This window comes from Quercus suber, unplaced genomic scaffold (genome assembly GCF_002906115.3).
Source record: "Quercus suber isolate HL8 unplaced genomic scaffold, Cork oak 2.0 scaffold_127, whole genome shotgun sequence".
Lineage (NCBI taxonomy): Eukaryota > Viridiplantae > Streptophyta > Magnoliopsida > Fagales > Fagaceae > Quercus > Quercus suber.
The window spans coordinates 1,238,997-1,252,342 of record NW_027069590.1 but is presented as its reverse complement, the minus strand read 5'-3'; the positions used below and the strand labels follow the sequence as shown (position 1 = coordinate 1,252,342).

The 13,346-nt window shown below is 33.5% G+C and overlaps 1 protein-coding gene and 1 long non-coding RNA gene across 3 annotated transcripts; one reads left to right on the top strand and one right to left on the bottom strand.

Annotated features, from left to right (window-relative positions):
• Positions 1-815: 815 nt before the first annotated feature.
• On the top strand, positions 816-3,327 carry LOC136068637 (uncharacterized). The gene is made up of 3 exons (XR_010629985.1): positions 816-1,009; positions 1,437-1,558; positions 2,879-3,327. It is a non-coding gene; the product is annotated as an uncharacterized LOC136068637 (long non-coding RNA).
• A 3,353-nt stretch (positions 3,328-6,680) lies between these two features.
• On the bottom strand, positions 6,681-9,767 carry LOC111988700 (GABA transporter 1). 2 transcript variants are annotated; one of them, XM_024020488.2, is made up of 7 exons: positions 9,579-9,767; positions 9,260-9,490; positions 8,975-9,072; positions 8,597-8,783; positions 8,392-8,522; positions 7,891-8,124; positions 6,681-7,198 (listed from the first exon to the last, which is right to left on the bottom strand). In XM_024020488.2, exons 1-7 carry the CDS (start codon positions 9,685-9,687, stop codon positions 6,818-6,820), a joined length of 1,371 nt encoding a protein of 456 aa, XP_023876256.2. In that variant the 5' UTR covers positions 9,688-9,767; the 3' UTR covers positions 6,681-6,817. The 2 variants fall into 2 exon arrangements, with proteins under 2 accessions (XP_023876256.2, XP_065632153.1); XM_065776081.1 differs by lacking the exon at positions 9,579-9,767 and having other exon boundaries at positions 8,975-9,161; positions 9,260-9,323.
• Positions 9,768-13,346: the final 3,579 nt, after the last annotated feature.

Here is a 13,346-nt window from a genome sequence, read left to right as displayed (position 1 = left end):
GCCATTTTCTGTGGTATCTCTCCAGAAGAATTTCACAGGATTTCACATATTACTGTTGCTAAGGAAGCATGGGAGATTCTGGAGACGACCTATGAAGGAACCAAGAAGGTGAAAGACACCAAACTTCAGATGCTGACCACTCGCTTTGAGCAACTAAAGATGGATGAGGATGGTCCTTTGACTCTTTTTATAGTAAGCTAAACGAGGTGGTCATCGGCAAATTTAATTTGGGGAAAGACAAAAGAGTCTAAAGTTGTAAGGAAGATCCTTCGGTCACTACCAGAAAGTTTTCATGCCAAAGTTACAGCCATTGAAGAGAGCAAAGATCTTGACGAAATCAAGGTTCAAGAGCTGGTTGGTTCTCTACAGACATATGAGTTGTCTCTTCCTTCAGCGAAGAAGAGCAAATCCTTGCTCTTAAGACAATTGATGAGAGGATAGTGTCTCATGAATCTTCGGAAGAGGATACAGTAGATAAAGATGTGGCGTATCTTGTAAAGAACTTCCGGAAATTCCTAAAACTCAAGAATAGTGGAAATTTGGTGACAAAAGAAAATTCCAGAGTGCCGAAAAAGAGAAGAAAGACTTCCGAAGAAAGATGGTAAAGATTCCAATCCTCACAAGGAATTACATGTTTTGAATGTAAAGGCATGGGCATTTTAAAAAGAAATGTCCAAACTACTTGAAGTCGAAGGAAAGTGTATGCCACTACTTAAGTGATCGGAAATAATAATAATAATAATAATAATAATAATAATAATAATAATAATAATAATAATAATAAAACCTTTTTAAAACCTGAACCCAATGCTCTACCACTATTTTATTTTTCTTTTTTATTTTAGGTTTTATACTGTCTCTTCTCTTTTGCCGTTCTCTCTAACCTTTGCCTCTCTCAATTCTCAAAACCCCTAAACCATATCCCATGGGCACTCTCACACTCCTTCAGTGGCAAAATGTGTCAGCCTCCCACCACCGTCATATGCCACCAAAGCTGCTACCAGTGCAGGTATTTTAATTTTTGTTATCTTAGATTTAGGTATTTGGATTTGGTTTGATTTTCTTTAATTTAGGTATTTGGATAATTGGTTTTGATTAAGGTTGAACCCATGCAAAATTGAAGATATTTGCTTCTTCTTCAACTCTCTCTCAACCTCTCCATCTTTTCCCTAAAAAACATAAAACACGAATTGACCTCTGACCTCTGTCCTCTAGGTTATTGGTGTTATATACCATAATTTTATTGGTCTTTATTTGTTTGGGTTGATTGAAGTAAATAAAATTTACTGGTAATATGTTATTATGCTATAAATTGTTGTTAATTTTAGTAAATTTAATTTATTTACTGCCCTTCTAGGGCCTTTGTTTAATGTGGATTTTTCCTCCCGTTCTATTTTAATTTTGTGTCAATTTACTAAATTATGTGTATTTTTTAGATGGTGGTTTGTAGCTGAGAGTGTTATGAATATAAAACAAAGTTATTGGTGAAGGATCTGTCAATCACAGGCCACAAAACCTGCATAAGTTTGCATACTCTCACACCCACATGAACCACATTGTAAGTGTCCTTTCTGTGTTTTCTTACTTTCTCTTTGTTTATATTGCTCTTGGTATTGGAAATTTTTTGTATACTTCATTGTGTGTGTGATAAATTACAGTGGTTAGATGTTAAATACTTAGTAACTATTTATACATTTGTATTTTGTTTGAAGTTGTACTACAAGTTGAAGATTTTGGTTGGTGACTATGTTATTTTCTCCCCAAAGTGTTTGTAACAATGCCTAAACCAAACTTTATATTTATATTTGCTTAGGAATTTTGATTCATGGGAACTTTTTTTTGTTAAGGTGGTGCTGTCTTTGTTAGAAAAAGAGGCTGTGGAAGGTATCATTGTGGCTACTGCTTCTATAGATAACACCCTAAGGCTGTGGAAGATAAAAGGCTATTTTTACGTCTAGATTGTTTGATTGCCAAAACAATTTTTAGCTTTGCCAATTGAATAGTGGTTAATGGTATTGCTATTATATTTGTACTCCAAATGATTTTACTGACAATGCTTTTCGTCTTTATGCATAAGTAGTATATGCTTATATTTGTATTGCTAATATATGCTTTTCATCTTTATCCATTAGGTATATAAAATTTGTTAACTTTGACAAACTTTAGCAGTTTTGGAAATCCTATAACATTTTCAGCAGTTATAAATAAATTGTTAAGTTCTTTTGCCATCTTCCATTTTAATCTATTTAGATTTTTGTCCAGTAAAACCCTTGGTATCCCTACCTTAGGAGGTACAAAAACAATGCAAGAGAGTTTGGCGAGCTTCAACTTTTAGAGTTGCTTCCTTTCTAATCGAGTCTAAAATCTTACCAATTGACTCTTCACAATTCATGCTAGGTTCGTTAATTTTGCTTCCAACAATCTCCCTCTATGTTCTCGATTTTTGGTTCTTCATTTTGTGATTTTTAATTATTTTTTTATTTCATTCCTTTTTCAATAAAATACTGGATGGGACTTTTGTGAATTTTGTCACTAAGGCACAAAATATATGAGAGCAAAATCTACATTAGGTGTGTAGCATATTAGTATTGACACAAATCCTTATTATGTTTATATATTAAAGCAAAACCATTTAGCACATGAATATGGGAGAAAGATATATTGTATGAGTATTATAGGATATTTTTATAAAATCTACATTTGTTCTATATTGCACTAGATTAATGAGAATTTTACTGTTAGTACTGAGCAATGATTTCTTTTATTTGGTTGCTGGTGATATTTGAGCTTTATGGCCTTTTTAAAACAAGGCAACTCTTAAATTAATTTGTATCTATGCTAATGGTGTATATACTAATAATTTTAATACTAATGGCAGGTAGGCTTTTGATAAAATTAGGACAACTTTTTTTGGGGGATGCAAAAGTAGAAAATGAAAATTCTGGAAATGTGTAAGTTAGCTATCTTTCTTAATTATTGAGAGATAAACAAAGGTGGAGTGATTCTGCTTTTGTCTGCAAAGTTTTACAAGGCAGGAACGTTATGACGGGGGAGCTTTAGCTATTAAGACAGAGAGAAGAATGAAGCAATCCAAGAGAAACTCATTGGGATATAGTGTAAAGTCAACAACAATATGCTTGCACTTGTTTTCTCATATTTAGCATGATAATTTAAGCAAAAGTCTTATGAAGAAGGTTATTTATATTGATAATATAGTTAGTGAAGCTGCCCCTGACCAATTTAATAAGATTTTTTTGAGTTGATTTGCAAAACTCTTCAAATATTATAAATTTTTGTTATTAGTGCATGTCGTATATTTTTACTTTTTGTTAGTGTTTCTTTTAGATGTGATATGTAATATTTTGATTTGAAATTTTACCCTTTTTGTTGTGCAGGTAATAACCAATGTTTAAACATCATATTATTTTTCAAAATTTTGTTGGTAGACTAAGAAATATGAGACGAGATCACTACACACACACCTTGGCTGACCAACTCAAATCCTTTACATTCTAATGAATTGTGTATTCCTTTGAATATTAGTGTCTTAATTAACCATTTGTGTGACTTATTCCTTAAAATCCACAGCAAAAAGGTCCATTTATCTTAACTAAATTTCTTTCAACCCTCCAAAAACATTAATAGTGACATTCATTTTCTCACTGAATTGACCACTCCTTAATTAAAAAAATTTAATATTTCTAAGAACTTTACTGAATTGACCACTCCTTAATTGGAAAATTTTAGTATTTCTAAGAACTTTCCCATGCATTGCACGGGTTAGCGACTAGTAAATATAAAAAAAAAATAACAGGTTAATATTAAAAGAAACACGGAACTAGAAATAGAGAGGCGATGAAAGAGAGAGAGGCAACGAGGAAACGGGGAAAGAAGCAGAGAAAGAGAGAGGCGCTCTTAGGACATGTAAGGTTGAATTTAATCAACCATTTAATTGGCTTTATTCTGTGACCAATTTGCTTGTAATTTAGCATTTAGTAACCCTGTATTTAGGTGGGAAAATTGTAAGGGTAGTGTGTGAGAAGATGTGAAGAAATGCTCAAGAGTGTGCAAGACAAACAGAGTCTCGCGACTAGGACTCACGGGTGGTTTGCGACTGGCAAGCCGCGAAAGGCAGTCATGTGAGAGGCACACTGGGAAGCTGAAGGGTCGCGCCAGCTGTCACGCTACAGAACAAAAGTTCCAGTCTGGCCAGGCCGTTACGTCGCGACTTGATTTCGCGACTTGGACAAGCCACGAGATCAAGTCGCCAACTTGCCCTGTTTGGCAAAAACTGACGTTTTGCATTCCCTTCTCACCCTACTATATATACACCCTTATACCCATCATATTGAGAGAGCTTCCAGAGAGAATTTTGTGAGAGAAAACCCTAGAGAAAAACAAGATTGCCTCATCCCCAATCTTTACCTTAGAGTCTCTACAAATTCCTCTACTCTCTCCCTCTCCATTGTTATACCCTTGAGAGGTTCTTAGCCAAATCCTTTTCTCACCATACCCATATCCGTGAGAAGGTTTATTTGGTGCTTTGGGAAGCAGTTGGAAGAACCAATCTAATTGGTTGATGCTATGGGCTATAGCGGAATCCGGGAAGCTAAAGAAGAAATAGGTTCGGCGTAACCTCGTTGGAGTAAGAAGCTTGGAGGGCTTAGGTACTTGGGTAGATTAGGCTTGGAGGGTCTTCTGCTGTTCATGTATCCCAACTACATTCTTTAGTGGATTATTTGACCATTTGGAGGGCGGTGGAGAGGTTTTTCGCCGAGGACTTCGGTTTCCTCTTCGATAACACATCGTGTGTTGTCCGTGTGTTTGCATCTTCCTTCCTTTATCTTTGCCTTATATTTATTGCTGTGGATGTGTTTATATTTGGCTTAGATTGTTTATCAATTCTGTGTTTAGCTTATATTCATGTTCCGCATGTTAATCGTTTGATATAAGCTTGAATTGGTAATTTTGTAATTTGGGGTCTAAACGTTCAAGGGTGTTTCATACCCATATTGAACTTCTCAATTGGTATCAGAGCGGGTACACTTGTTGTGGATTCACTACGCTAAAGAACTTAATAACATATCACCAGTAAATTTTAATTATTTCAAACAACCCAAACAAATAAAGAGAGCAATAAAAACTCTTACCAATAGCTGTGAGTCGCAATACAAATTCTGGTCACCAACAGCGGTGAGTTGCAATACAAATTTTTAGTAATTCACGTCACGCTTGAGTTATACGAATACAACAACAATACAAATTCTCAATGTCAACGATACTCTACATGAACTGTTCAGCCTCTCTCATTAAACAATAACTACATAAATTGTTTAGCCTCTCTCATTAAACAATATCTACATAAACTGTTCAGCCTCTCTCACTTGTAGTTTCTGCTTCAGTAGACAATTCTTTTCCAATGTCAAGGATACTCTACATTTCATCCATTTTAGAGCCAAATATTCTTTTGGTTACCTAAACTATACAGCCAACAATGGAATCTCCTTCCGAAGCTATAGATGTGTAATCGCTTTATTTATATCCATGTGATGGCCAAGAGTACAATCAAATACAATCAAAACTAATAGAAAGAATTTTAAATCAATTCCAATGATGAAGGAGGGATTCACTTAAATGAGGAGACTAAGAAAAAAAAATGAGAAGTATCATGTTCTGAGTATAATATTGAATTTTAAATGCTATAATTCAATTTGCTAACTACTAAAACACCTTAGCAAATTGAACTTCTGCAGGCACGAATTACACCATTCAATTGAATTTTTGCAGACACAAATACTCCTAAAACTCTATCATTAAATTTTCTAACTACTAAAACTCTATCATACTAATTACACAATATAAACCAATAATGTTACCATCTCAAACATTAATATATATATATATATATATATATATATATATATATATATATATATATATATATATATATATAACCCAAATCAATTTAAACATAGAAACAAACAATCATATATCAATACAAATACCCAACCTAAATACATATAAACCCATATATGACCCACAACACAAAAGAGGTAGTAACCAAAAAAAAAAAAATAAATAATAAATAATAATAATAATAAAAATAGCAATAGAAAGAACAATATTATTAATCTAATCCTTACATTGAACTATCATGCAGGGCAGTCACAAGAATAGAGGTCAAGAGCAACTGAGATTTAGAGATATCTAAACTGAATCATCTAGCTTTTCAGTGTTAATATAGTGTGAGGAGAGGAAGAGATGAAGGAGTTAGAAAGCCAAAGTTTGGCGTTAGAAAGCTGAAGGGTTGCCATTTGAAATTGTAACCGTGGAACACAAAGGGTTGCTATCTAAAATTATAACTGTGTAAAAGATAGGGTTGAGAAGTATTTTCTCTTTTATTAGTATTTTTAAATTTAGGAAAACTATTTTTAAATTGTATTAATATAATGTGAAAGCTGAAGGGTTGCCATTTGAGTTTGTAACCGTGGAATACAAAAGGTTGTCATTTGAAATTGTAACCGTGGAACACAAAAGGTTGCCGTCTAAAATTGTAACCGTGTAAGAGATAGGGTTGGGAATTATTTTCTTTATATTAGTATTTTTAAATTTAGGAAAACTATTTTTATATTGTAGGACAAATTCAAGAAAAAAAAATGATAATGACATGGCTATTAATGTGGCTCAACCAGAGCATAGCAAATTAAATGTTATGCTTCAGTTTTTAGTAATATATAGATTTGCCTCACTTTTGAATTCCTTGACAAAATTAACAGTGAAAGGAGTCATTGTCTAATTACCACAGCAGTTGTTCTAACTACAAATTTGCAAACAAGTGGTACGTTTTGGCATCAAGACCTATCTGACGAATTGAGGATATTGCTCCCAACACACCCAATGCTGAAAAGATTGTGGCAATCAATGTGTTAGCCCAAAACATTAAGCCATGCTTGGAGGGCTTGAAAGTCACGTTGTAGAAGACCATGGGCAAAACAAAGTCAAGAGGTATGCATCCAAATGCTCCAATCACTGCATTGATATCTCCAAAGAAGGGAAACATGGCAGCTATAGTTGTGGCTATAACAACTGATAGCGACCGAAAAACCAACCTTGGTACCACATTACGAATAGCAAACTGATCAATCTTTGCATCTGCAAACTTCCGCTCAAGCACTTCATTTGTTGGTTGCAAGTAAGCCTGCAATAGGCTAGGAAGTTTAATCAAATCAAGATGTGGCACAAGACACGGGTAATGTAAAAATAGTTGTATGTTCTTATCGGTTGACCTTAAATTTGACACACGTAATATAAACCATGCCCATTCATCAATTGAGTTGTGCTTATCAGTCAGTTTATTGATTCCATAACTAAATTAAAGGAGATAGTAAACTTTAATTGGTTTTGATCAACTTTGGTGAGCTTTGTGATCTCATTTTGCAAGCAAACAATTTATTTGTGCTTTTCGTCTGTGTTATGGACACTTATCGTAGTGAAATGAAGGCAGAATCGTTATTTTAAGGGACAGTTGCTAAGTTCTAACCCATATATATTCCAAAATCTTGCCCTGTAAAATTATCTTGACTAACTGAAATGTAAATTTGTAAATTCCCCCTAACTATTGTTCAACTCAATAAGGATAGAGTTAGATCATGACTATATAAGTGTTCAAGCTATCCCAAGAGCTAAGAGTACTCATGTTAACTAGGCTTAGGACTTAGGCTACTCCTTTAGGCCTTCATTAACAAGCCCACATCTGGGTGGTGGGTGCCAAAACATCATTCGATTTCAAGGTAAGAAGAGACATGATGCAACCTTAGCCCCAAATAGATGTCTAATTCTCTTCACTGTTTACCGGTTGTACCTAGTTATAAGAGAGTATGACATTCTTACCAGAGTAACAGCTACTACTTGCAAGAGGGTGAAAACATTGGTCATTAAGAGAACCCAAGTAGGCAAAAGAGACTTCTCATCAATCATAAAATTGGCTAGAACTGTTCCCCTGGCCTGATTGCCAAATGCCCAATACCCAGAAATCGCCACACTGAAAAATGTAGATACTACAACAGCATAACACACACATAGTCCTTTGAACATTTTCCCCTTGACTGGAGGTGCAATAGTTGCCTGCAACCAAAATTGATCTGGGAAATTTAATTCTCTTCCAAACTCCTATGTATCGAATAACAAGATAGTTCAGATACCAAGTTTTTACATAACATGCCAACATATATAAAATGTTACATTTAGAGTAGTAAATAGCCATTTAGATTAAACAAATCTTATGATGTAATATTTACTTTATTAAGTATTGTTCGAAAACAATAGATTTTGTTACTTTCTTCTTGTTCTTACATTTTTGACAAAACTAAACAGAAGAAAAAATTGGAATACCTGTATTTCAGGAACAATTCCATTCCCAAATGTGGTGGCAATAATTGAAATAGCATTAAAGGATCCAAAGACGCGATTTTGTGCACTTCCATTGATGGAGTAGTCTTTAGTAGGTGCATTCTTGGAATAACCTGCTAGACAATCCATTAAAGTACAGAGACTAGACTAAAGACACAAAATCCATAAAAATGATTGTTATTCTTACCGATGTATATGGAACCCGATGTGGCACAAGCGCTATAAGCAAGACAAAGGACTAGAGAAACAAGGTTGATATGCCTTAGGGAGTGGAAGGATGGAATTTGTGCCAAGACTAGCATTAATACACCAAATATACTAACAAATTGATAGAGCTGCATGGTTCCCTTTGGACTAGAGAGTAGATAAATAGCCTAAAAGAAAAAGAAGGCAGGAACTAGTAAATAGATTAATTCCATGGGGCGCAACTCACAAAAATTCAACATTGAAGAGATTATGAAATGGCAATTGATCTGGCATACCATTCTATAAATCCCTCATACATGATAATCAGATTAAAATGGCAATTTATCAGTAGGCCTATTGGCAAAAATGACAGACCAACCTTGAGGCTCTGCCCTCCAAGAAGAATACATGCAATGACTGCACCATAGCATAGACCAAATTGAATTGGACCTACAAAAAATCTGCCCCATCCATGTCCTGTCAAATTAGTCCACTCACTAAACCCATCAGTTATACATGTATTTTGGCACATTTTGATGTCTAAGCATTATGAAGTAAATTCAACCCTGCAAGGGCAACTCAAGCCATTAAGGAGAATGAGCTTATTTGCTATACAAATAGTTGTAAGTGTCTGAAGAAACAGAACATGTAGTATGCTACCTACCTAATATATCTCTAGCCATGTCTCTGAACCTAAGTTGGCGCTGACCAAGCTGTGCATGGTGCTCTAAAACCAGTGAGAGAAGGTTATAGGAATAGAAGGTAACCAATGCAGCCACAATTAGGCACAAAACACCAGCAAACCAGCCCGTCAATGATAGTGCAAAGGGAAGACTTAGAAGTGCTGGGGCTACAATTGAAGTTGTCAAGTGATATCCACAGTGCAACCATGAACCTATTACAATTATTAAATTAGGTACTTCACACAAATCAAGGAACAGAGATGCATCTTCATGTGTATAGGAAACTCTTTCTAGCCATACCTCTAGACTTGAGCACAAATAAAGCTCCAGCATCAAGCTCCTTAGGGGTGTTTCCATGTTCCATTTGTCTTGCAGCTGCATTTACATTATCTGGAGGGATGGATCCCATCTCTCAGTGTGAATATTTGTGAGCTAACCTATGCGTGTTCTAAGTTTTAACACCTATGTAATTGGAGATTCTAAATCCATGGATATTACTTGCAGATTTTTTTAAATGTTTAATGAAAAATTCTATGACCACACATTTGGTGTCACCAGGGAATTTTTTTCAAAGGCGGGGCCTGCCTTTGAAAAAAGAATCCCATGGTATATATCAAGGCTTTAAAAATGGACTGGACCGGCTGGTTTGACCGGTTCAATCGGAAACTGGCCATTGATCCGGTCCGATAAAACCACCCATGACCAGCCAAAACTAGTCAACAACTGGCCAAAACTGGTCAAAAATCGGTAAAAACCGAGAACCGAGTGCCAAACCGATTGATTGACCAGTTCGGTTTTTAAAACCATGGTATATATATTTACACAAAAAATTTACTTTTAGCTCTAAAATTTATATACCTGGCCTCCCTCTCCCAAAAAATTGACAAGCTGACCTATAAATATCAGAAATAGATAACAAGAAAAATCTTAAAAAAAAAAAAAAACACATATTCTGATAATAAGAAAAATCTTAAGACAAATCATAAATCTAGTCTAAGCAAAAACAATAACAACAAATCAATTACAAATCCTAGCAAAACAAATCACAAAAACCCAAATAACTTTTACCCAATTTTTCCATCTCATTTGAGAACTCTATGCCCCTCTCAAATTACTCCACCTCATAGCAGCAAAGACAATTCTTATACCGCTGATCACTCCATCTACACACCAGTTAATGTTTTATTAACTTTAGGACACACTTGGCATGCATGCATAAATGGTAATACATGTGTGAAACAACAACAATATATTGTTTAAACAATAATTTTGTGCCTTACCCAAACTACCACCTAAGCATGTATGAGATTAGTCTATTGGTAATAAATTTTGTGACTTAACTAAATTAATGTAATGACGGGAAAAACTTTATTATTTACTTAGTTAAAGACTCAAAGTTATCATCCATTATCATGTGATTGTTTAATAGATCTCTTTTATTTTTTATTTTTTACTATTTTTTCAAACTTGCAATTTTTCAAAGGAAAAAATCTCAACCTTACCAAGACAACAATAATTGTCTTACCCTTTTTTTTGCTGAATATTAATGAATGATATTTATTAACCATTATTTTAGTTGTTTTATTAATATAATGCTTGACATAGATTTGAAATTTTAACTATCGTTTTTTGTTTTTTTTTTTTTTAAGAATCTTTTAACTATATATATATATATATATATATAGCATTATGAAGTTATTAGTTATAGAATTATGTGAAAAGAATACATAATTTTTTTAAATTTATAATGTCGATAGAATAAAGAATCAGACTAATCTTGGTCAAACCTTGAAAATATTACGACGTGCCAATTCACTTATAAAACTCCTGATTATAAATTGTCATTTGTGATTTTTTTTCAAAAAAAAAATTACTGAAAAATTAATTCTAACAATGCATCGTTTGTCAACCTCTAGTATTGATATATATTTCAATTTTTTAAAATTTTTGAACAAAGAACTTCACCCCCCCCCCCCCAAGTTTAAATCCCGGTTCCGTCCTTAGGTGCCACAACTTTGATGTGGCAAATGTAAGTAATTTAGAAAAAGTGGTGGGTTCATATAAAAGTGATAGACAATGAATCACAATTTACCACATAAGATAGTTGTAAAAATGTATGTGATAAATGTGTGATTCTGAAATTACTCTATTTAGTATCAAGAATAGTTATAAACAAAATTTAGCATCACCAAAAAAAAAAAAAAAAAAAAAAAAACATATTTTCATCACAACTCTCTATGTGATTTTTTTTGGAGAATCAACTCTTTATATGATTGATACATAAAAGGTTATGAGTATATATAAAATAATAGGCAACCAATCATGGCTTAGTAGTAGGAGTTGTAGAAAAAGTTGTAAGTTTGCTTTTGGAAATAGAATAACTCATCTTATTCTCAATTATTGGGATGATACGGAGAAAACAAGAATAAGAAAGCAACTTTTGTCCGAACTTTGGAAATTTGTGTTTTCTCTCCTCTGGACCTGTTCAAAGGTGGACAATCATTTGTCTTAGTAGTCAAGTAGGAGTAGAAAAATAACATAAAACATATTAGGGTAGCACCAGCATTGGGAGTGTAGACATCCTCCGGTTGCTATTTACAACCTAAGCCACTCAAAATCTATTGCATTCGGGTTGAAAACTTAAAAAAAAAATTGTGACCTATGTATAGTAAGGTTGCATATATGCAACCTTACTGTTCATAGGTTGTAAAATATATATATATATATATATATATATTATTTTAATATGTAGTTGTGTGTGAAGAGAAAAAGTGAGTGGGGAAAAATAGAGAGAATAATACTTTTTTTTATTATTTTATTAGGTAGTTTATATTATTTTATTAGATTGTATGTAAAAATAAAAACTAGAATGTAGGGTGAGTTGTAAAATGGGTTGATAAAACAGATAAAGTAGTGTTTGAGGATGCAAAATAGTTTTTTTTTTTTGGCATTCTCAAATACTAATGCACTAAATAGCTATAAGCTATAAATTGCACTTTTCAAAAAATAAAATATACATGGTAATGATCAATTGGCTTACACTTACAAATTAATTATGGTTGTGTGATATATGTGTATAATTTTACTTTTTTTTTTCTAGTGAATAATTTTACTTTTTTTTTAAACATTATGTTGGGTTAAGATAGCTTGACTCTGGTTAATTAATTTAATTACTCAAGTTAATCAATTAGATTAAATTGCATGCAAATTATGAAGGCACCAACAAATCAGCAATTAAACTAAATGCAACGGAAATTAAATTAACACTATGATTTGTCGACAAATGGGGAAAACCTCTCGTAAGGCAAAAACCCCTCACCGGGTGATTTTAAGGTCACCACTCCCAAAAATTCACTAATCAACAATCAAGCGGTTACAAGTATGGGAAATCTTACCACTACCCTAGTCTATCCCAAAATACCAACCTACAGTTGAACTTTCGCTCTAATACCCAATTGGAGTTGATCTTGTAGCAACCTTCTTTCCCTTGATGCATAAATCTCCAATTTGTGACTAACCATTTTGCACAGATCCTAACACATGACTAACTCCAGCAACTTGAATGGATGTTGTTGGCTACAAAGTTCTTTACTTCATCAATAATGAATATCAGGAAGCACTTGGTTACAAAACTCGATAGTGTACAAATGCAGTAGCTTCTCACAAAGAAAAATAAAATCTTGGTCTCTGTATTCGTGTGTGACGACTCTTAAAATAAGCCTTATATATGTCTAAGGTTATGAGAAAGAAAACCCTAAACAAATACATGAGCTTGGGCCAAATTTTAGATCTAGAAAACTGAAAATCGTAATTCTTGATAGATCGAGCTTCTATCGAGTCATCTGTCAAGCTTCTTATCTAGTCTCGATAGCAATATCTGTCAAGCTATCTGTTGAGACTTAATGAAATAGTTTTTCTTCACTTGTTTCTTCGATATGAACATTTGATATGCTTGAACAACATATTTCTTGATGTATTAAACTCAACTTAGATTTACCCAATTACAAGTAAAGTGCATTTAGTCAAAGGATTAAATAATTACATAAAATTATGACCCTAACAATCTCC